This window comes from Enhydra lutris, unplaced genomic scaffold, assembly GCF_002288905.1.
Source record: "Enhydra lutris kenyoni isolate GAN:26980312 unplaced genomic scaffold, ASM228890v2 scaffoldscaffold37, whole genome shotgun sequence".
NCBI classification, from domain to species: Eukaryota; Metazoa; Chordata; class Mammalia; order Carnivora; family Mustelidae; genus Enhydra; species Enhydra lutris.
In genome coordinates this window covers 5,835,764-5,860,946 of record NW_019154121.1, presented here as the reverse complement: position 1 = coordinate 5,860,946, position 25,183 = coordinate 5,835,764, and the positions used below count along the sequence as shown (strand labels likewise).

Below are 25,183 nucleotides of genomic sequence, written 5' to 3'. Positions count from 1 at the left end.
ATGTGCTATGGTGAGTGCTGTGAAGTGTGTAAACCTGGCGATTCACAGACCTGTACCCCTGGGGATAAAAATATATGTTTATAAAAAATAAAATTTAAAAAAAAACACTCAATATGAGAAAAATGACTAAATGAATAATGACACAGCTGTAACAACTACTATTAAAGTATTTTTCATGAATATTGTACTAGAAGAAATCCTAATGTATTAAGAGGAAAACCAAAGAAAAAAAATTATCAACATATAAGTGTGCCAAAAAAATAACGAAGAAAATATAGCAAAATATTAGTGGATATGGGTAGATTTTTATTTCCTTTCTTTTTCTATGCCTGCTGAGTTTTCCTATATTGTCTAGTGTATCTTGTAACCAGCAAAACATGCCAATAAACAAAATATATCAGTCTTTAAAAAAAGAAGGGATTTCCATATTAAAGTAAGTATCAGAATGTTTTAAAAATTAAGATAAAAAATGTAATACTTTGCCATACCACCATTTTTGCATTACATTTCTCTTTCCTTCTCCTTTTATGCTAGAAAACATACTAAGGCTCTCTCCTGCTAATTCAGAGTTAAGTTCTGGAAGGGGAACAAGTAATTACTAGAAAAATACATGCTAGTCCCTGTGCTGCAAGCTTCACATAGACATTATCTCATTTCTCCTCTATGAAGAAACATTTATAGTTTAATAGAGAATGCCTGCAACTCACAATGCCCTCAAAACACTAAATAGGATGGAAATAATCAGGCACAGGCACCATTATTTAATTAAAAGGATGATCATCCCAGCATTGTTTATAAAAGCAAAAAAAAAAAAAAAAAAAAAAAGAAATAACCTAAATATCCAGTAACAGTTGATATTATTAGTTATTGCACCATTAAAATAATGTTTTGGATAAATGTTTATTGGCACAGAAAGGTGCAGTGTCAATGTTTTATTTATTTATTTATTTATTTATTTATTTTAGGATTTTTTAAATTCATTTTATTTGACAGAGAGATCACAAGTAGGCAGAGAGGCAGGCAGAGAGAGAGGAGGAAGCAGGCTTCCTGCTGAGCACAGAGCCCAACGCAGCACTCGATCCCAGGACCCTGGGACCATGACCTGAGCTGAAGGCAGAGGCTTTAATCCGCTGAGCCACCCAGGCTCCCCCAGTGTCAATGTTTTAAAAAGGAAGTTACAATTATCCCACTGTTTCAAATATATGTGTGCATGCAAATACTCATAGAAGGTCTAGAAGAACAACCAAAGTTTCATGGTGTTAAAGGATTTAGAGTGTTTTAAAATATGTTCTTCTTTCTGCTTATCTGCATTAGCTGATTCTATAAAATACATACATTGCTTCCTGGGGGTTAAAAGGTAACTTACTAAAGCTAAATTACATCCCTTCTCTCTCCTTCTCTATGGTAGATTTTGTCAACTGGACAAAAATGTTTATTTCCACAATGTAAATATTTGTTCTACAGCAGAAAGCAGGGCTACTGCTCCAGCTAACTGCAAGTCCTCAGGATGAATAACTTGATTAGTGGAGGGCAGTGAGAAGAGGGCACCACTGGTCACTGAGAACACTGCTTTCAAATTCCTACAGCCATGTGTGCAGACTTCAGTCAGTCATAAGCTCAGTTAGCTGTCAAGTATGGAGAAGGGAGAAGAAAACTAGTAATTGCTGAATAGTTATTTATTATGTAGGTGAGCACAGGGTTATGCACTACTTTTTATTAGGTGTGTTTTGTCCCCAAAACAACCCTGTTGGCTATTATTATTCCCATTTTACAAATGAGCAAATTAAGGTCTAAGACGATTAAGTAACCCATCCCCATATGCCACTTCACTTTGGCCCCAACAAAGGCAGCTGGTGCATGTGTGTAGCCCACAGAGAGGACACTCACTGAGGGCCCAGCTCTGGTGGCCAAGGGGGATTGTGTTTCTGGGCCCTGAGGGTCTGAAACAATTGGAGATGCTGCTCTTGGCAGACTACCAGCCTTGGGGCATTGTACAGTCAGTAGACTTCAATACATCTCAGTCTTTCCTTTGAAAATGGCTTACCTACTAGATCTGGAGCTTCAGCCTAAGGCATAGCCTTCAGATTTTTAACACATCTAGGGTCTATGGAAATGCTCTCAGAAAACATAAGCTGAGGGGATACTATTTACCTATGAGCTCTCACTATGGCCTGCTATAGCTCACTAGTACCTCCAGAAAAAAAGCCCAAATACTTGTCCAAAGCCTCAAATTTTGCAATTGTCACTGAGGGGACACCTCCAGATCACTTGGTCTGGAGGCCAGCAAGATCTGTAACTGCAGTCCAATAGGACTGTATATATTTGCCTATTTTAAATGCTCCTGCCTGAGGGTCTAGGTTCCAATCAGCCTGAAACTAGGAGATGACTAAGATCCCTCCCCCTGGAATACTTAAGGTTTTGCTTGGTACACCCTCAACAGCTGGGACCCACCAAAAAAACAACAGGCTGCTTAGACAATCACCAAGATTTGAAAGACAACCAAAAACTAGGCCAAGGTTAAATGATAAGGCTTATCTCCCAAACAGTGCCACTCCTGCAAGACCAGGAGACATAGCTATTTTTTCACCTAAAACACAGGAACAGAGGCTAGAGCAAAATGAGGCAAAAGATAAATATGTTCCACATGAAAAAATAAACTAAACAACAGAAAAAAACTTTAATAAAATGGAGATGAATAATTAACCAGATAAAGAAATCAAAGTAATGGGCATTAAATGTGCTCACCAAACTTGAAGAATGTATGAACACAGTAAGAACTACCACAAAGATACAGAAAATTTTTAAAAGTACCAAACAGAAGTCACAGAACTGAAGAATACAATAATTAAACTGAAAAATGCAAGAGGAGTTCAACAGCAGACCAGATGAAACAGAGGACAGAAAGGGGCAGAAAATTTATTTGAAGAAATAATGGCTAAAACTTCCCTAGAAAAAGAAATAGACATTTCAGTCCAGGAAGTCCAGAGAGGTTGCAAATAAGATAAACCCAAAAGAGCCATACCAAGTCACATTATAATTTAAATGTCAAAAGTTAAGGATAAGGAGAGAATCTTAAAAACAGCAAGAGAAAATCAACTTGTTACATACAAAGAAACCTCTATAAGACAATTAGCAGTATTTTTAGAAGAAACTGTGTAGACCAGAGAGTGGCATGATATATTCGAAGTACTGAAAGGAAACACTTCCTACCAAGAATATTCTTTCTGGAAAGGTTATCATTCAGAATTGAGAAGAGATTAAGAGCCTTCCAGACAAACAAAAGCTAAAAGAATTTATCAGACTTAGAAAAAATGTTAAAGGGACTTCTTTAAGCAGAAAAGAAAGGACACTAATTAATAACAAAAAAATATGAAAGTAAAAATTTCACTTGTAAAAACAAATCTATAGTAAACATAGTGCATTAATAACTTACATAGTATGAAGGTTGGAAAAAATACTGAATATAACTATAACCACAATAGACAGTTAAAGGATACACAAAATAAAAAGTTGTAAATGTGACATCAAAAACACAAAATGTGTCGGAGGGAGTAAAAGTGTAGACTTTTAAAATGCATTCAAACAATCTGCTATCACCTTAACATAGACTTTTACATATAAAGGCAGTAATATATGAGCCTCATGGTAACCACAAAGCAAAAACATAGTACTGAATAACCCATGGGTCAACAAAGAAATTAAAGAAATGTAAAATACCTTGAGGGCAAATGAAATGGAAATAAAACACACTATAATCTATAAGAAGCAGCAAAAACATCTTTTAAGAGGCAAATTTCTAGCAATACAGGCCTACCTGAAGAAACAATACAATATTAAATAAACAATCTCATTCTACACCTAAATAAAATAACCCCTAAATTAGTAGAAAGAAGAAACTAATAAAGAGTGGAAATAAATGAAACAGAGACTAAAAACATAAAATAGAAAAGATCAATGAAACTAAGCCAGATTAATAAAATCAATAAACCTTTAGACAGACACACTAGGAAAAATAGAGGGAGGGCTCAAATAAATAAAATCAGAAGTAAAAGAGAGTAAGTCCCAACTGATACTGAAGAAATAAAATACAAAGGATCATAAGAGACTACTATGAACTATTATATGGCAATAAACTGGACAACCTAGGGAAAAAAATGGATAAATTCCTAGAAACACAGAATCTTCTAAGACTGAATCAGGAAGAAAACAGAAAATCTGGATAGATGGATTACGAGTAAGGAAATTATATCAGTAATTGAAACCTCCCAACAAACAAAAGTCCAGGACCAGACAGCTTTACCAGTGAATTCTACCAAATATTCAAAGAAGATTTAATACCTATCCTTTTCAAACACCTACAAAACTGAAGAGGCAGGAACAATGCCATACTCATTTTATGAGACCAGCACTACCCTGACACCAAAAACAGATGACCAAAAAAAAAAACCAAAATTATAGGCCAATATCCCTAATGAACATAGATGTGAAAATCTTCAACAGAATATTACCACATTCAACAATACATTAAAAGGATCATACACCATGATCAAGTAGGATTTCTTCCAGGGATGTAAGGATGGTTCAACATCTTTAGAACAATGAATGTGACACGTTAACAAAATGAAGAATAAAATTTATTTTTTTTTAAACAGGCAGAGGATTTGAATAGACATTTTTCCAACGAAGACAACGGATGGCCAACAAGCATACAAAAAGATGCTCAACATCACTAATCATCAGGAATTGCAAATTATAACCACAATGAGATATAACCTCATATCTGACAAAATGGCTATTATCACAAAAATAAACATGATTGAAAAGAGCATGAAGTTTCCTCAAAAACTTAAAAATGAACCACTAGTCACTTATTGAAAGAAAACAACACTAATCCAAAAAGATCTGTGCACTCCCATGTTCACTGCAGCATTGTTTAAAATAGTCAAACTATGGAAAGAATCTATGTGTCCATCAGTGGATGAACATATAAAGATGTGCTGCGTATGTGTGTATACTACTCGCCATCAAAAGAAATGAAATCTTGCCATTTATAATACAGATGGGTCTCAAGAGTATCATGTTAAGTGAAATAAGTAAGACAGAGAAAGACAAGTACAGACTCATCTCACTTATATATGGAATCTAAAAAACAAAACAAACGAACAAACGAACAAGATTCAGAGATTCAGAGAACAGACTGGTGGTCACAGGGTGACAGGGTTTGTCTGGGAACAAAATCGATGGAGATAAGGAGGCACACCTTTCCAGTTATAAAATAAATATCATGAGAATGCAACATACTATATGGGGACTATAGTCAGTAATACCGTTATCATGAATTTGAAAGCTGCTAAGAAGGTAAATCTTAAAAGTGTTCATTATATGGGGAATATGTTGTAAATTCTGTATGGTGACAGATGGTAAACACACTTAATGTGATCATTTCACAATCTATGCAAATACTGAAATATGTTATAAACCAATAATCAGTATAATGTTGTATCTCAATTGTACTTCAACAAAAAGTGGACAAATAAAAAATTAAAAGATTAAGTAACTAACTAGGGGCACCTGGGTGGCTCAGCTGGTTAAGCGGTCAACTCCTGATTTTGGCTCAGGTCATGATCTCAGGAACGTGAGATCAACCCCACATTGGGCTACGCACTCAGTGGGGTGTCTGCTAGAGATTCTTTCTCTGTCCCTCCTCCTGCTCGCTTTCACTCTCTAAAATAAATAAATAAATCTTTAAAAAAGAGAGAGAGATTAAATAACTAACTCAAAGTCATACCATAAGTAGGAGAGCCAGTATTAGAATCTACATCTCTATCACTGGAGAGCCTGAAACCTTTCTACTACGCACTGTGGCTCCCACCAAACTCAGCCGACGCACGAACCTGTAACTGTAATCTTAATTACTGAAAGACAATCTCACCTTATTGGCAACAGCATTGACACTTGGCCGGGCATCAAATATAAAGATTTTATGAGACTGGGCATTGGAGTCCATGATAGCTTGAAGGTATTTTTCATCTTCTTTGCTTCTCTTTCCACTCACTCCTACCATGGGCTGGCTACACCGAGTGATAGTGGCTTGACTTTCAGGATGAATCCATGATAAAACCTTAATGGGGGAAAAAACAGTGACATACTCTTTATATAATTCTGTTTATAATTCTTCTCCAAAACATTACTCTATAAAATTCTGCTTTCTGATTGGTTCCAAAGCCTAGACACCAAAGTCCATTCAAGGCTGCTATAAAAATCATCACCTTTCTTTCAAGCCAACTCTGGCATTTGGAAAATTTGGTCTAATCCTTTAATCAGGTATTGATTTATGGAAGTCATGATTATTCAGAAGTCTCTAGAATCAAAATACAATAAAAGGGGGTTAAGTAAACCCCTTAAAGTTTTATTACTAAAGCAACAGACTGTCCAACTATAAAGTCTTCAGAAGCTATGACTTTTGTACCTAAAATTGAGCTGATCTTTCTAAAACACAGTAATTCATCAAAATTTGTAAAGTTTTCTTCTTTCTAGGATTTAAAGGAAAAGAGCATTTATTGCCATGATTAAATAATACATAATAAAATAAAGAAATAGTGAATAATACTGAGTCAACTTTGTTTTCGAGTTAAGAGTCACCATTGTGTGCAGTTCTCTCCTACCAATGGCAGACTCTCCAGAAACTTCCTTAATCTAAGTCTTTCCTCCAGTTTTAATTTTACTAAATAACTCATTCTCTCAAATCCCCATAAAAGACATGTTGCTGTAGCTATTTTTATTCTGCAACATTCTCCCATTCATTAACCTCAGTGTTACATACAGTACAAAAGCATTTGCAAAGTCACATCAAAGCTTCACACTTACTGGGATACGGCCCCTTGACCTGAAGGATGCCACTCTTTTCAATTCTTCATCAGGAATATTTGCTGGCACAACCAAGAGGGCAGGGTATGTATCACAAAGTTCATAGCGTTCATTTATCTTTGTTATTCTCCAGCTTTCATTCGGAATTCCCTACATGGGAAAGAGAACATAAGGCAAATTACCACCGAAAATATTAAAAGCTACTGAAACAAAAGCCATCTTATTTAACCCCTCTTATCTCAACTATCCATTTCTTAACTTGCTGGAATAGTTACTGTCTACCTGTAGTGACCAGGCTTTTAGGATGAGCTATTCTAATGTAGGGATCTGTGTTCATTTTGATGCTAAATATATATTGAAAGATTTCTTAAATCACTAAATACTGATAGACTGCTAGGTCTGTGCTAAACATATGCAACTGGAAGGAAGGACACAGTAAGACTGCGAATGTTCCCTGTCTTAACAAAAAGTCTCACTGTGGTTGATTGGATGGTTGATTTTGCTGCCATTCGTCTACATAAAGAAATTTCAGGGAGCAGGTACTCAGTATCCAGCAGAACACCATACATATATTTATCATTCAACTAACTAAAGTGAATTTTTCCCTTTAAATTATAGTACTAATGGGAATGTTGCTAATCTAACACATATTTGAAAAGTAAGGGAATAACAGAAGCCAAGAGACAAGAAATACTTTAACTTTTTAAAAACACATCAATTATTAAACTCTCATTTGATCTTCAGCATTAGCTATAACTAGTCTACTACTTCACATAAATGGTATGTGAAGTAGTAGATATGTAAAGAAGTAGATACTTAAAATTCTTCCATCTTTCATTCTACAGAAAATAAAGCCATGAAATTAACCAGAACTAAGAAAATATATATATTTAAAATTTTATGGCCTCCAACAACTCATAAAATCAATCAGAAAAAGAACTGAAAGAAACCAAACTGATAGTTTAAAAAAAAAATTATTGAGCACCTATTAGGCGCCAGTACATGTCAGCAGCCTCTTTACACACACCCACATGCACATATTATTGTACCCAGGTTTTGTTAACTACATTTGATAGATGAAGAAACAAAGGAGGTAATAAAGAATTCCATGTACATTGCACATCTATCCTTTTTATTTAAAAATACATTGTTCCTGAAAAAAAAAAGAAAAAATTGTTATAAAAATATGAAATGAAAGGGAAGAATGTACTCTCCTTTAAAAGGTATTTCTCTAGTGCCCACCAGTCACCTGAGAGGGTATTAACATTATGGAAAGAGAGAAAATTCCCTCCCGGTAATCATAGGGTAAATAGAGTTTCCGTGAATTCCGAGCCATGGTCTGGTTCTTTATCGGTGCCTTATACTCTATACCCTATTTAATTAGCCTTGCCCCAACCTGCTTCATATGATACACATAACCCCCTCCCTCTTGCTTTCCTCAACTTTTTTATACAGCAAACAACTGTTTAGGTAAGATCCTTATTTATTTTTAGAAATAAAAGAAAGACTGGATTAAAGGCTTAAAAATATATTTCCATGCTATAGCAAAAAAGTAGAGTGAACTGGAAAATTTATAAAGCAGATACTCAAGCAAAAACCTCAGATACCATCTTTAATTCATCCCTTTGCCTAACCCCCTTACATCCAATCAATGACCAATTTCTATGATTTTTGTCCATCTAAAAGTACCAAAAGAAAACTCTGCTCACTATCATCCACCCTCAATGCAACTTGCCTAATTCAAGCCATTACCACATCTCTCCTGTCCCTCTGCAATCCATTCTCCATGCTATCTGTATAATATTCGTCTAAGAAGCAAGTTATCATGCCATTCCTCTAAGAACTATCAGTGGTTACCTAGTCCTTTTCACATGAAGCATAACTCCTTCATGAGGAGGAGTGATGTCACCAAGATGACAACATAGGTGTTCCTGACTTTGCTTCCCCTCACAAGCACGACTAACAACCATTCCAGAACAAGACAGCACTGAGTGAATCCTCGAACACAGGACTGAAACAGCTCTTGCACTTCAGAGACCCAGAAAGACTGCATTAGAAGGGTAATATCCCTCCCCTCCAGGCCAGCCCAGCACCACACAGAGAGGTGTTCCCTAAGCCAGGGGAGACAACCAGCTCCTCGCCAGCACTGTGGGTCGCCTTGTGGGAGCCACTACGCTGATCTTGCCGCCCAGAAACAGCAGGGGAATCTGTGGGGCTCAAGCACTGGGAATCTGACTGTGATGGAGAACTGGGGAAGGGCTTACAGCAACCGGCACATGATCTTGACAAACTGATTCATACGTCCTGGGGTGAAGGAGGAACCTGTATGGGTGGTTTTGCTCACCTGCAGACCAGAGTCAGGGGTACACACACTCTGACCAGGGAACTCAGGAGGGTCCAGACTCCCTAATTTGGACCCTCAAACGAGGAGTTTTGCCAGCCCTAGAATTCAGTTTGCCCACCCCCAGGCCAGAAGCTAAATCATAGCCCCACACACTGCAAAGTGTCTTCCTACCCCATCTGACTAGAAGGACTGGCAAAAACTGGAAGCAGTGTGGACTGGCAGCACTCAAGCGGGGAGACAGGAGAGAAGAGCTGACTGTCCCCGGAGCAAAGCAAGTCCTAGGAATGCAGCATTCCCAAAAAGGGGAATTAATTCTTAGCTGGGGCTGAGGATAGTTCCAGGCCCTTCCCAACCGCTGAGCCTGCTTGGGAAATGGAGAATAACTAAGGAGGCCCCGCCCCCTCTCACCAAGGCAAGGAGGCTAAAACACAGACCAACCAGTTGTAGATGGAGCATGTCTTCTAGCCCCATCTGACCAGAAATGGCTGGCAACAACTCATGGTAGCACTGTACTCCAATGGTACTCAGGCCAAGAAGTGGACAGATAGCCAAGACTTTACAGAACAAAGCTAGTGGCCCTGTTTGGTCAGGGAACTTGAGATCTAAATCATCTTGAGTTAACACAGCAAAGAGTTTTACTGGCTTTAGAGCTGTTTCTCCTGCCACACTCAAGAAGGGAACCAAACTCACTGTTCTGCTCATTGCTGAATATAGTTCTCAGCTTGTCTGGCCGGGGACCCTAACTAGGGAACACAAGAAGCTCCACAGCCCATGAAACAGCCCTACGTACAGTGATATGTGAACAGAGCACATAGCCTGTGGCCTCTCCAGGGTGCAGAGTAAAACCAGTGGCCTTGCTCGACCAGGGAATTCAGTGACAGGCCTAACTGGGTCCCCAAACAATGAGGTCTGGTCCCATCATGCTGTCCTGCCATCAACAGCCCCGTATACAACTAAACACAGTACCCAGGCCCAGCAATCTAGTACACCTGACCTGACCGGAGAATCCAGGTTACTGTAGGGCCCATCCTACACCCTCACTTGGGTAGGGAACCAAGCCAGCAATCCCATTCAACTGCCCTCAACCACTAGCACACCCTTCCCAATCTCCGTCCTCTGAGTTCAAACAGTTGCCTTGCCCCAAAACAGACTATAATAATAGGTCCTGCCTGCCAAAGGACAATACCAGCAGACATTCCCAGACACCCAAACAGAACTGATTAGTGAAGAATGGTCTCTGCCAAAGAAAACCTATAAATTCGGGAAGAAATGCCCAATCACTCAAATGTGCAGATACCAACGTAAGGAATCAAGAATCATGAAAAATCAGGTAATATGATACCACCAAAGGAAACTAACAAAGCTCCAATAATGGACCCTAAAGAAATGGAAATACATGAACTGTCAGGCAAAGAATTCAGAATAATCCTCTTAATGAATTTTAATGAGCTGTAAGAACACACAATTAAAATTAGGAAAATAATGACAAGCAAAACAAGAAGTTCCACAAGAAAATACCAAGCATAAAAAACAAAACAAACAAAACCCCAGAAATCCTAGAGTGGAAAAATACAGTAACTGAGTTGAAGAATTCAACAGTTTCAAAAGCAGACTCAAGGGGCACCTGGATGGCTCAGTGAGTTAAAGCCTCTGCTTTCGGCTCAGGTCATGATCCCAGGTCCTGGAATCGAGTCCCGCATCGGGCTCTCTGCTCAGCAGGGAGGCTGCTTCCTCCCAACTCTCTGCCTGCCTCTCTGCCTACTTGTGATCTCTGTCAAATAAAAAAATAAAAACTTAAAAAAAAAAAAAAAAAAAAAACTTAAAAAAAAAAAAAAAAAAAGCAGATTCAACCATACAAAATAATCAGGGACCTGGAGGATAAGTATTAGAAATTAACCAGTCAGAGATGCCTGGTTGGCTCAGTCAGTTAAGCATTTCCCCTCGGCTGAGGTCATGATCCCAGGATTGAGTCCTGCATCGGGATCTTGCTCAGTGGGAAGCCTGCTTCTCCCTCTGCCTGCAGCTCTCCTTGCTTGTGCTCTCTCACTCTCTCTCTGCCATATAAATAAAATCTTGAAAAAAAAAAAAGAAGCAGTCAGAATAACAAAAAGAAAAAAAAAAGAATGAAAACAATGATGAAGAAAGCCTACAGGAATTATGGGACATAACGTAAAGAAACAATATTCACATTATGCGAATTCCAGAAGAAAAGAAAGAGAATGGGATAGAAAGTATGTTTAAAGCGATAATGACTGAAAATGCCCTGAATCTGGTAAAAGAAAGGGACATCCAGATCCATAAGGTCCAAAGCACCCCAAATATGTTGAATTTAAACAGGGATACACTGAGACACATTGCAATTAACATCATAAGTCAGGGCACCTGGATGGCTCAGTCAAGCAGCTGCCTTCAGCTCAGGTCAAGATCCCACAGTCCTGGGATCAAGCCCTGCATCCAGCTCCTTGCTCAGCGGGGAGCCTGCTTCTCCCTCTCCCTCTGTCTCCCTCTGCTTCCTTCACCCTCTGCTTGCTGCTCCCCCTGCTTGTGCACACACACTCTCTCTCACTCCCTCCCTCTCTGTCAAATAACTAAATAAATAAACCTAAAAAGCAAAACAAACAAACAAAATACCATCAAAAGTCAAAGAATTTTAAGAGCAACAAGAGTGGGCTTTCTTTCAAGGGTAACCCTGTAAAAGTACTGGCAGATTTCTCAACAGAAATATTTTAGGCCAGAGAGAATGGGAAGGCATACTCAAAATAGTCAAAGAAAATAACTAAGCCAAGAATTCTATAGCCAGTGAAACTGTCTTTCTGAACTGAAGACAGTTTCAGTTCAGACTTTCCCAAACAAAAGTAGAGGGAGTTCATTATTACCAGACCTGCCTTATAAGAAATGCTAAATACTGGGGCGCCTGGGTGGCTCAGTGGGTTAAAGCCTCTGCCTTCGGCTCAGGTCATGATCCCAGAGTCCTGGGATCGAGCCCCACATCGGGCTCTCTGCTCAGCAGGGAGCCTGCTTTCTCCTCTCTCTCCCTCTGCCTGCCTCTCTGCCTATTGTGATCTCTGTCTGTCAAATAAATAAATAAATAAATAAATAAAAAAAAATTAAAAAAAAAAAAATCTTTAAAAAAAAAAAAAAAAAAGAAATGCTAAATACTTGAGTACAAGTGAAAGAATGCTAATTAGCATCATAAAAACACAGAAAGGTAGTATAAACCTCATTGGTAACAATCATAGTTAGATTCTGCAATACGGTAGCAGTGGCATGTAATTCACCTACAACTCTAGTTGGCAAGTTAAAAAAACAACATAGTAAAAATAACCATAACTACAATAATCTGTTATTAGTTATACAATATAAAAACATGTAATTTATAACAACAATAACCTAAAAATAAGGGGGAACAGCAGTAAAAATATAAAGTTTATAAGCTCTATTGACATTAACGTTTTATTAGTTTAAAAGTGGGGTGTTCTGAGTGCAAGATATTTATGTAACCTTATGGTAACCACATGGAAAATTCTGTAGTAATTACAAAAAACATGATAAAGAAGTCAAAGTGTACTATACCAAAAGACATTAAAACACACACCCACACAAAGAGAGCAGGATAAGAAACAAGGAACAACGATTCTACAAAACAACCAGAATTGATTTGTTAATTAATTAACAAAGAGGCAACAGTAAGTCCTACTAATAATTACTCTAAATATAAACCAATTAAATTCTCCAATTAAAAGATGCAGTATGGCTAAATGGATAAAAAAATAAGATCCAACCATATGCTGCCTATAAGAGACTCACTTTAGCCTCGAAGACTCACATAGACTGGGAATGAAAAGATGGAAAAAGACAATCCAGGCAAATGATAAACAAAAAAAGGAGGGTTATCTACACTTAGCAAACTAGATTTTTTTTTTATAAACATATAATATATTTTTATCCCCAGGGGTACAGGTCTGTGAATCGCCAGGTTTACACACTTCACAGCACTCACCATAGCACATACCCTCCCCAATGTCCATAACCCCACCCCCCCAACCCCCCTCCCCCCATCAACCCTCAGTTTGTAGCAAACTAGATTTTAAACAATAATAGTATAGAGAGAATAAGAAAGTCACTATATAATGAGGAAAAGGACAATACATTAATAAGATAAAACAACTCTAAATATTTGTGTGCTCAACTTTGGAGCTCCTAAACATATAGAGCAAAAACTAACAGCAAAAGTAAAAATAAACAGTAATACAGTAATAGTTGGGGATGTCAATACCCCATTGTCAACAACAGATAGATAAACCAGACAGAAAATCATTAAGAAATCAATACATGGATTTGAGCACTATGGTCAAAATAGACCTAACAGGCTCCTAGAGAACACTCTATCCAACAGCAGAATACACGTTCTTCTGAAGTACACATGGAACATTTTCTACTATAGGCTGTCAGGTCTCAGCAAATTCAAGAAGACTAAAACCATGCTAGGTATCTTCTCTGTCTATAATGGCCTAAAACTAGAAATCATGAACAGGAAGAAAACTGAAAAAAATCACAAACAAAGAAATTAAACAACATTCTCCTGAATAACCAACAACAACCATTTGGTCAGAAAACAAATTAAAGGAGAAATTAAGTTTGTACAAACAGACGTGGAAATACAACATACCGGAACTTGTAGGGTGTTTCAGAAGCACTTCTAAAAGGGAAGTTAGAGCAATAAATGCCTACATTAAGATGCAAGAAAAATCTGGGGCACCTGGGTGGCACAGTTGGTTAGGCATCCAACTCTTGGGTTTCTGCTCAGGTTGTGATCTCAGGGTTGTGAGTTTGAACCCTGTGTCGGGCTCCACGGTCAACATGGAGTCTGCTTGGGATTCTCTCTCCCTCTCCCTCTGTGCTTCCCCAACCTCTCTCTCTAATAAATAAAATCTTTTTTTTTTTAAAGGCAAGAAAAATACCAAATTAACAACATAAGTGCATATCTTAACTAAAAAAAGAACAAACTGAGTCCAAAGTTACCAGAAGAAAGGAAACAATGAAGCCTAGAGTGGAAATAAATAAAACAGAAAAGAAGGGGGGGAGGGGAATTAACCAAACTAAGAGTTAGTTCCCTGAAAAGATAAATAAAGTTGGCAAACTCTTAGAGTAACCAAGGAAAAAAGAGAAAGAGTCTAAATCAACAAAATTATAAATGAAAAAGGAGACATTACAACTGTTAATACAGAAATTCAAATACTTTTAAACTGTATATCTAATAAGGGGTTAATATCCAAAATATATAAAGAACTCATGCAACACAGCAGCAAAAACCAAATCATGATGTTGTACACCTGAAACTGATATAACACAGTATGGCAGCTATACTCAAAAAAAAAAAAAAAAAATTAATGGTCAAAGGACCTGAATGAACATTTCTTCAAAAAAGAAATATGAAAGGCCAATAGACACATGAAAAGATTCTCAATATAGTCATTAAGTAAATGCAAATTAAAACCACAATGAGATCTCATCTCAGACCTGTCAGAATGGCCATCATAAAATAAGAAATAAAAATAAATTTAAAAAATAGAGAGATGACAGAAGCTGGTGTGGATGTGGAGAAAGAAAACCCTGTGGATGCAGTTGTAAACTGGTTCAGCTGCTATGGAAAACGGTGTGAGGATGCTCGGAAAATCAAACCCAGAACTACAGTATTATAACAACTCCATTTCTGCAGATATATTCAAAGGAAATGAAAACAGTAACTGGAAAAGATAACTGCACTGCCCATAACCAGGACAGCATTGTTTACAACAGCCAAGACATGGACATAAGTGTCCACTGGTGGAGGAATGGATAATGTGATATTATTCAGCCATGAAAATCAAGCAAATCTTAACCATTTGCAACAACACAGGAGGACCTGGAGGGTAGTATGCTTAGTGAAGTAAGTCAGACAGAAAAAGACAAATACTATATGATCTCACTTATATGCAGAATGTTAAAAAAAAAAAAAAAAACTCAGAAAATGACAGAAAAAGAACAGACTTGTGGTTGGGGGAGAGAAAACTGGAGGAAAGTGGTCAGGTGGCAAAAAGGTACAAACTTCCATTATAAGAGAAGTAACCGCTTGGGACGTCATGGACAACATGATGACTACAACTCACACTGCTGTATGATATACAGGAAAGCTGCTGAGACAAATCCTATGCGTTCTCCTCAAAAGGAGAAAATTGTTTCCTTTTCTTGTTTTTATTCTGTCTATATGAAAAGATGGATGTTAGCTGAACCTATTCTGGCAATCATTTCACAATACATGCAACTCAAACCATCATGTCATGTACCTTAAACTTACACAGTGATGTATGCCAATTATTTCTCAATAAAACTGGGAAAGAAACTCCTTTATGGGACTTAGCAAAACCCAGCCCTTCACACTTCAGCTTTCCCCAGTCTGATCGCTTGCCACTCTAGTCTGTAGTCAAGCCTATACCAATATTTTCAGTTCCCAAAGGGCTTCATATTCTCTCACTGGAGTACCTTGCTTTACCAGTCACTGTATTCATCACTGTGTATTTTAATTATCAGCTTACCTCTTTGAATCCACCACTAAGTATATGCTCTTTGGAAGTCAGGACTGTGTCTTCTAGTTTCATAGACTTAGCCACTAGTATATGTAGTGCCAGATAAATTGGATGGATGGATGGATGGATGGATGGATGGATGGATGAGTGAAGGAAGGAATGATTAATGACTAAATCAATGACCCGCAAGGAAGCCTTCACAGAAAGCGACAGCAGTTTCTCAAGTTTTCTTAGGAAACCTGGAGTCAGAGCTAAGACTGCCACATCACCAGAGAGGCATACCTCACCTGAGATCCTGATGAACCATCCCCAACCCAGGGAGTACTCTCATCTCTCAATCCCTTCTCATATCCTTGAAAAATCACTCTCAGGGAGAAACACTATTACCCATGGGACTGTGTCACATTCTCCAGGAAACTGGCAGGGTGGGGGTAGAACCACTGACTTATGTTACACTAATGGCTGTTGTGTTCCTATCCTTAGATAAGGTGGTATACTGACCTCCACTAACTGCCTTCCAAACCGACAAGTGGAGTTGACCAGTCGGCACACACTCTTCGTAGACAGTACTAAAGACATTCTGACAGCTACTAATCCTTGGCATACATTTTTATAATCTCCCTGCAAATCACTGTCCTTCAGTTAATGTATCCGATTGTCAGAGTCGAGTTAAAACCCAATTAACTGGATGATAGCTTTCCTTAGTTATTCACATGATTTTTCTTGATCTTATCCACAAATTTCAAGAGTCTTCTGTATAATCACTGTATGCATGCATCAAGAATAAATTAAAGAAATATCCTCTTACATAACAAATTTAAATAGTTATTAATAATTTTGTCCATTAAAAATAACATATGATCAGCACTATAATGTACAGGTCTGCAGAATTAATGTGACTTTCCTTTCGTGTTTTAGTGGCTACACACAATGAATCTCACCACCAGTCATGATTTCTGTTTTTAGAGCTCTACAAAGTAATAAAAACAGTAATAATCACTTGGATAGATTTCTTTGGTTAATAAAATACCTTCCCATATATTACTAATCCTTCAAACATTCCTATAAAGCAGTTCCTAGGACCATGTAAAAAAATAAAAGCACTGTGACATAATGACTCATTCAAGAACACATACCTAAGATTTAGAACTAAGTAAGAGCTAAAGATATGATTCAAACTCGGTCTTCTCAATGCTCTGGAATTTGTGGTAAGAGTTGCACAACTTTGTGCATATGTTAAAAGCCAGTGGACTATACATTAAAGTGATACATTTTATGGTATGTGAATTACACCTCGACCTAAAAGAAGAAAAGAATAGGCAGGTCTGTATGTCCTGAGATGGTATGTATCCTCCAAAACACATTAAGTGAAAAAGAAGGCATAAAATCTCTGAAAGCATACATAGGTAACTAACAACATTATTTCCTTAAGAGAGAGGAACTGGAGTGGCTGGGGGACAAGGCTGTCCTGGAAGGGAAACCTACTTTTCAACTCAAATTCAACTTCTAAATTTTATGCAGAGTACAAGTGTTACCACTTTTAATTTTAATTGAAAAGAAAAAAAAGGAATAATATGATGCATTATCTTTAGTCTTAAGGTTTATATTAAAAGATTACCTTCATTTTCTTCTGTAATAAACTTAATATACATCAAAATCCACCCCTGAACCTGAGTCTTCCAACCACAAGAAATACACCGTTCTCTACACTATACTTCGATTTAGTTGCATCAGAGACAAAGTGTCTAGCTTTGCTGGAAAAAAAGTCAAAAATTCATCTAGTAAATCAAAGATCATAAAGCATCTGCATTACTTCATGTAGAATTCAATGCTCTATTCTGACAGCCACATTTCCTAATCTCTTAATTCTCCTTCTATAGGGGTATAGTTGGGGGTTTTTTGTTTTTTGTTGTTGTTGTTGTTGTTTTAAGATTTTATTTATTTATTTGACAGAGAGAGATCACAAGTAGACAGAGAGAGAGGCAGAAGCGGGGCTCAAACCCAGAACCCTAAGATCATGACCTGAGCCGAAGGCAGACACTTAGCCATCTGAGCCACCCAGGCGCCCCAGGGGTATAGTTGTTTATTTACTCTTTAACTTATTCTCTTTTCCATAATAACTTATTTCTTTTCTGTGGACACAGTTATCCACCTTCTTTCCAAAGTTCTATGTTGATGGCAATTTTTGCCTAGATTCCTAGAGAATATTTCTCATCTTAACAATTCTCAGGACATGGTTAGATCTTCTGATTGCTTTCCCACCTAATTCTGACACTGGCTTTTTGAATTAGCAAAAATCTTGCAATGTTAACTTGTAGACTCATGATTTCTAGTTGATTCACTTATTGCATATTCTGCTTCATACTTTGCCAATCTGATGGCTTTATAACTAAGAAATTTTATTTTACTGACTACATGCTATTGAGCAACAAATGATACTTCAAACCATTTGGGTATCTTTAGTTCTCTGGTGGTGGATTTTTACTCTTCCTTGCTTTGTGAAACAAACTTAAATAAATTAGAAGCTCTATAATTCAAACACAATGTCTGAAATCTAGATACAAAAATCACAGCTTATTTTCATATCTGAATTCTAGAGTAATCTGGATCTCAAATCTAATGATTACTAAAGAAACAACCAATGTGTCCTAACTTAAATTCTCAAGAAAGCAGAGTGAACATGCAGAACGTTCAAGACTATTTTAGGCAGACTTTAAATATTCAGTAAAGGGCTCTGGGAAGTGGTGTCCTGAGAGAGAACAGGGAGGATGACAGACTGTCACACAGATTTCCAGACTGAATTCTGCTTTCATCTCTTACTATGGTATATCATGCTGATAGGTTTCTCATAGTAAACCAACCCACCTTAGTCATGATATATAATCTCTTTGGTATACTATCAAATTTGATTTGATAACATTTTATGTATAAGTGTGTCCTCTATGAAGATCTAAAACTTTCAAAATTTCATGGGGGGCTATGTTATAAGCTGAACTACTATGAAATTTTTTCAGAATTATATTATAGGATCTCCAAAAGAGAAAAAGGTGAGTGAATAATGTTGAATGGTACATAAGAATATTAAAATGTAAATATATTTACCATTTAATTTTTATCATTATTAAACATTTTTTAGAAGCTGATTTACTTATTATTTCTTAGATAAGTAAATTAATAAAAGATCACTAAAACAGTCTCAAACAGTTTAGAGAAACTGAAAGGAAGACAAAGAATCAGGATTAGCCTTCATTAAAAAAACACAACCCACACAACTATATAAAGCTATATACCTCTACCCTTAAGTTTTTTGTTGTAATGAAAATAATGCAAAATATTAAATTGAAAGAATAAAAGTACATACCTGTCTTCTATACTCTAAAAGAGAGTCATATAGCTTCCACCCATTTTCAGGGAATACTTCTTTATACTCAAAAGCAAAAAGAGGCTACAAAACAGTAAACAGAGTTAATAGCTACAAAAAGACATTTCAGAGGGTCATGAATCAGAAATGAATCCTTATCATACCCAAAGTTTTCATTTACTCGTCTGCAAGGATATTTTGTAGTGGTGTCCTTCTTTTTCATATTGTTGTTTTGGCTCTTGCTTTTTAATTTTGAAAATGTATTGTTTTTTTTTTTCATATTTTTCCAACACATAGAAAAGCACAGAGGCCCACCACCAAGATGTATCAAATGCTAACATATCACCATATTTCCTTCAGATACAAGTTGTTTAGGTTACAAAAGACATCTTCTGATAAAATTAAGTAGTTTGACATCACAGACGTCAGCAGTTAAGCAGCTGAAGTTAATGCTACATTTTCTAAAACATACTGAATAAACATATTGTTTTTTGGCATGTGATCAGTGTACCAAAAAAGAAAATCTAATTTATCATCTTTGTAGACAGAAGGACAGAAACAACTATGGTGAAAAACATTCAAACAAGAGTCAGAAAACAAGTTCTGATTACAAATGTTACTCCCTACTAGCTGTACCCTTGAGTTAATTGCTCACCTGCCCCTGATTTCAACTCTAATATAGGGATAAATAATATTTACCACCACAGGGCTAATGTGGAAGTTAGATTATATAACGTTAATGAGGGGGCACCACTGCTAGCAGTAGCAGGAACTCCGCTAAGATTTGCTCACTCTTTCCTCCTAAAATTGCTAAACTCTCAGCTCCTAATTTAAAAGATTTCAAATAAATAAATAAAATCTTTAAAAAAAATAATAAAAAGGAGATTTCAAATCCTAATGAAGACCACAGACAGCTTTTCATCGTGGGAATGCCCTCTATAGAAAGATCATATAATTATAGAACGTCAGCAAGCAGGAATGGACCTCAGAAATCTGCTAGTCCAGCCTCCTCATTTCAAACCTAAAAGAAACTGCTCCAAGAGGTTAGATTAAACCTAAATTATGCATCTGGTTTAATGACAAAGTAGGATCACAAATGTAGATTCTAGGTAACCTAGACAAGTTTCTTTACACTACACCAAAAATTACAGTACACATTTTTCAAAGACAAAAAACATCTTACCAGGTTATTAGAGACAGGAAATGCATATTTCATTAGATTCTCAAAAATGGATCTTCTTGTTCGCCCCTCAGGTTTATGAGCAAACCGTAAATTCCGAATATCCTAGAAAAGATTTAGGATCCAAGTCATCGATCCCTGCACACCTTTTATTTAATGAACACATAAGGATAACTCGGAACTACCTTGTAGAATATTAAGATCTGTGAACGTGGGATACAAAAATAAGACAACAACTCCTGGAGGAAGGGAAATCACAATGCCTAATTGAAAGGGAAAAAAAAAAAACAAACCCACACACAAAAGGCACTCTAATACAAGGCAAAATTCAGAGGACAGAAATTTTATTTCTGCTTATTTACTCACAATAGGCCAGTAAAGGAGATACCACCTGATAGGAGATACTGTATCTGAAGCTCACTATCATGACTGATAGATACACAGCTCAGTGTATATATCCTTTCCCTGTGAAAGCCCATTTTTTGTCATGGATTTCCCTACTAAAAACCTGATTAGCTCTTGTTATATTTCATAAGTGCCCTTGTTCCCATTATGCCTAGTGATAACTTTCCTATTTATGATCCCTTCCCAGGACTCATTTTCACTGGATCTTCCTAAGTTTTCTGCTACTGGACTGATAGAATCAAACTCTACTTAAATCTCTTCCTCCTCTCTAGGTCCAAGCTCTTCAAACACCTCCTAACAGATAAACTCCCAAATGTTTGGTTGATGTCATCCTGCCTCTACAGTCAGATCTAAAGTCCTGGGCTCCCTTTTGTTATTTGTCCTCAAGCAATTTCCTATGCTCAGTCTCAATATAGATATTCATGTTCTGGTTTACTGACATCTTAACTACACTAAGAAAAACTTGAGGATTAAGAATAATTTCAAGAGGGGCGCCTGGGTGGCTCAGTGGGTTAAAGCCTCTGCCTTCGGCTCAGGTCATGACCCCAGAGTCCTGGGATCGAGCCCCACATCAGGCTCTCTGCTCAGCAGGGAGTCTGCCTCCCCCTCTCTCCCCGCCTGCCTCTCTGCCTACTTGTGATCTCTGCCAAATAAATAAAAATCTTTAAAAAAAAAAAAGAATAATATCAAGACTACCCATTTTATCTAAGTGTTTTAATCTAAGCAGAATTCAAAATAGCTTTATTATATTTATTCTATAAAACTGAATACAGGAACATTGCACTCTAATGCATTTGCAGTACACAAACAAGTAGGACATTTTATCACAAATCTGATCCAAAACTAGGATGCTAGCTTTACCTTACTTTAAAACAAACATATGCGGAAACCTAAGCTGATACCTTGTTTCTTCCTCAGTAAATATATTTACAACTAGTAGAGATGTTCATAATCACTCTTGTTAATTGGAGGGTTATCTAAAAGTGCCACAGTCAGGGCCCTACAAATGTTTGCGTTTGTTGATAATGGTCTTGCTCCATGGAAAAAACTGTATTTAAAATGATCAAGATTTCAAAGTCTCCCTCTTTCATGTCCTCTCATATTCTACGCTCCATTTACTATTAGGTTACAATAAAGTGATTAGGAGACAATGTGCTTGACACATTTTTCACAGCTATTATACTCTTAGAGCCCTTCTATGAAGGAAAATGTATAAAAATAATTAGTAGTCATTACCTTTATTCCTAGATTTACAGAACTACTAAGATTAGCATAAGAAAGTAACTTGAGGGGCTAAGTGGGTTAGGCCTCTGCCTTCAGCTCAGGTCATGATCTCAGGGTCCTGGGATCGAGCCCTACATCGGACTCTCTGCACAGCAGGGAGCCTGCTCCCCCCTCTTTCTCTGTCTGCCTCTCTGCCTACTTGTGATCTCTCTGCCAAATAAATAAATAAAATCTTTTAAAAAAAAAAAGAAAGAAAGAAAGAAAGAAACTTGAAATTTATGCATATGCTGTTGCTTTTACTTTTGGCACTGGCAGAAAAGCAGGGGAAAAAAAAAGGTGATCTAGAACTGAAATGTGCACAGGTATTAATGAGGCCATAATGAGAACAGCTACCTACTGAAATGGCACCAGAGATGAAATGTCTATGACTGAACAGAATGATGAAAGTGTAAAAATCTTAAGTTTCATTCAAGTGTCAATGCATTTAATACAAGTTAGACATCTCCAAATCAAAACCACAATGGGGTAACTCCTCACACCTGTCAGAATGGCTAAAATCAAAAACTCAAGAAACAAGTGTTGGTGAGGATGTGGAGAAAAAGAAACCCTCCTGCACTCTTCGTGGGAATGCAAAATGGTACAACCACTGTGAAAAAGAGTATGGAGGTTCCTCAAAAAATTAATAATTAATAATAGAACTACCCTACAATCCAGTAATATTACTGGATATTTACAAAAAAAAATACAAAAAACACTAATTTGAGTGGATACATGCATTCCTATGTTTACTGCAGCATTATTTGCAATAGCCAAACTATGGAAGCAGTGTCCATCAGTAGATGAATGGAAAAGAAGATGAGGTGTGTATATATACACACATATATAAATATATACACATGAAATAATCAATGTCAAAGTACCTTGTACTGGGTCCGAAAGAATTCAAGCCTAATTCATGATAGATCATCTTTTATTACTGTTAAATGTTGTTGTTGTCTTCTAGAATGTTACAGCATGAATGTACTTGACAGTTTGGAAACCAGTTTCTGCACATAGGCTCTATTTAATAGAAAGCTTTTCAAAGGGGTGCCTGGGTGGCTCAGTGGGTTAAAGCCTCTTCCTTCAGCTCAGGTTATGATCCCAGTGTCCTGGGATCCAGCCCCACAGCAGGCTCTCTGCTCAGCGGGGAGCCTGCTTCCTCCTCTCTCTCTGCCTGCCTCTCTGCCTACTTATGATCTCTGTCAAATAAATAAACAAAATTAAAAAAAAAAAAAAGCTTTTCAAACCAAATAAAATTGTGTAAGTATAACATTTACCTTACACACAGTTTCTAGTCCATAAGAATTTTCACCTCGACTAGAAGCACCACCAATTTTTTCTACTCTACTTATCACACCAAGAGAGGCATCTAAAACAAATGGGGGATCCTAAAGGAAGGAAAGAAAAAAAAAAAAAAAGATTAAAACTAAGCAATCGATACTGTACAATTATTTTAATTAGAAATGCCTTAATTTAAAATGATCAAAAATGAACAAAACTGCAAAGAACATACAGATGTACATATAAAAATCTAATCCAACAAGTCTTACCCGTTCCATGCTTTTAAAATATAACCTGTAATTCGTGACAGTCAGAGTTCCTCGGACAGCACCAGTGAATGGACATATATAAGTTACATCTTTGGCTGCAAAAGCAAAGAGTCCACAATTTACTATACAACATGCACTATTAAAAACTGCACTCTCATCTTTTCACAAGTGAAATTTACTAAAATTCTGACTGCTGTTCTAACCTATGTTCCAAAATGACAGAATCAGTGTTCCAACAGAACCCAGAAGCCAAATCCAGGCTTTCAACCATGCAGAAATCTGGGAGGGACTGAAGAGGAAGAGATGACCCCTACCCTCTGACTGGAGACAAGGCTAGTCTCTATCCCTGCTGGATAAAATACGTGGGGAAGCTAGAGTAGTGGGTGGAAGGGTGGTAGTGATTCAGTTAATGACTGCAGATGTCTCAAGCCACAGTCACCAGTCAGCATAGTTTCCAGGTCACCTCATCAATCTGCTGGTTGTCTTCTGGTCAGTCTAATGTATCAACATTCATCTAAAAATATATTGGAAATATATAAGAGAAACTCCTGACCTGATTATACTTATAGGGAAAGTACTGTAGGAGAAATGCAATGTATATGAAACATCATCTCTTAGAAAGATAATAGTAAAATAAGAGGATATTATATTCCTGACCAAGCAACTGATGTCAAATTTTGGAAAGAAACAATCACAAGCATTGTTTTATTAAATGATAAATAATGGATCTACACAGTATAATGCTTTTTAAAACATTTTAAAACATTCATTAATTAAGCAGGATAACTCAGCTACCACTAGCTCAAAATTTAATATGGTAGAGTTCATAATGCCCACTACAAACTTTTTTACATCTTAAAATATTCATAAATCCCTGGTATGTCATTATAGCAGCAAATGAGCAAATAAAGGAATATCTTCATCACTCCAGAAAGTAAGGCACAACTAGGAGCAACAAATTGCAAAGAACTTTCCAAAGGGCTTCTGCGAAAATGCAGGGACATAAGATACATTTAATAAGGTATTACAACTTCCTGACTTTGCTTTTTACTCACTACTTTGAAGGACTGAACATTTTGTATGGAATCTGAAATGAGACTGATCTTACAACAAACACTTCTAACCTTCAAAGTAGTTCCCTCAGGAATGTTCAAGTATGAGCTACATTTTTTAAATTGTTGTCTCCAATGCATGTTTCATTTAGAGGGGCACTTTTAAAATTAAATAAACCCATCATTATGGAAAGATACACAAACTTGCCTTGCATATACTTTCTTGCTCTTATAAATTTTTACCTCAAGTAGAAAGGCTTTATTCAATGTTATTAAAACATTTCTGGATTCTTTCCAGAGCCAGTTTTCTTACTTACACAAGAAAATCAACCTCATTATTCTATAAGCTGCCTCAAGGTATGTCCCTCTTAGCTCCATATTTTTGTTACATCTTACCTTTTATCCTAAAATTATGAGATAATATTCATGAAAGTACTATACATACAAAAGGGTTTATATCTATGTTACTATTATCATTGATCATTTGTTCTGCCCCCTTTATCCTTCCTTCTCAGTCTGGTGGTAGTTAAATCACACTAAAGAAAGAATTTGTGCTTAGCAGGATTTACACCAAATAGATGAGAGAATTATGACC

The 25,183-nt window shown here is 36.9% G+C and overlaps 1 protein-coding gene across 3 annotated transcripts in view; it reads right to left on the bottom strand.

Moving 5' to 3' along the window:
* LOC111154507 (myotubularin related protein 2) overlaps window positions 1–25,183 on the bottom strand; it is a 121,824-nt gene that overhangs the window by 28,033 nt on the left and 68,608 nt on the right. For all 3 annotated transcript variants that reach the window (XM_022514135.1, XM_022514137.1, XM_022514136.1), the window contains 6 exons: window positions 23,537–23,631; window positions 23,264–23,374; window positions 20,322–20,423; window positions 19,139–19,222; window positions 6,868–7,017; window positions 5,933–6,121 (listed from right to left, as the gene is read on the bottom strand). In XM_022514135.1, the coding sequence (XP_022369843.1) occupies window positions 5,933–6,121; window positions 6,868–7,017; window positions 19,139–19,222; window positions 20,322–20,423; window positions 23,264–23,374; window positions 23,537–23,631 (731 nt within the window). The remainder of the gene's footprint in view (window positions 1–5,932; window positions 6,122–6,867; window positions 7,018–19,138; window positions 19,223–20,321; window positions 20,424–23,263; window positions 23,375–23,536; window positions 23,632–25,183) is intronic.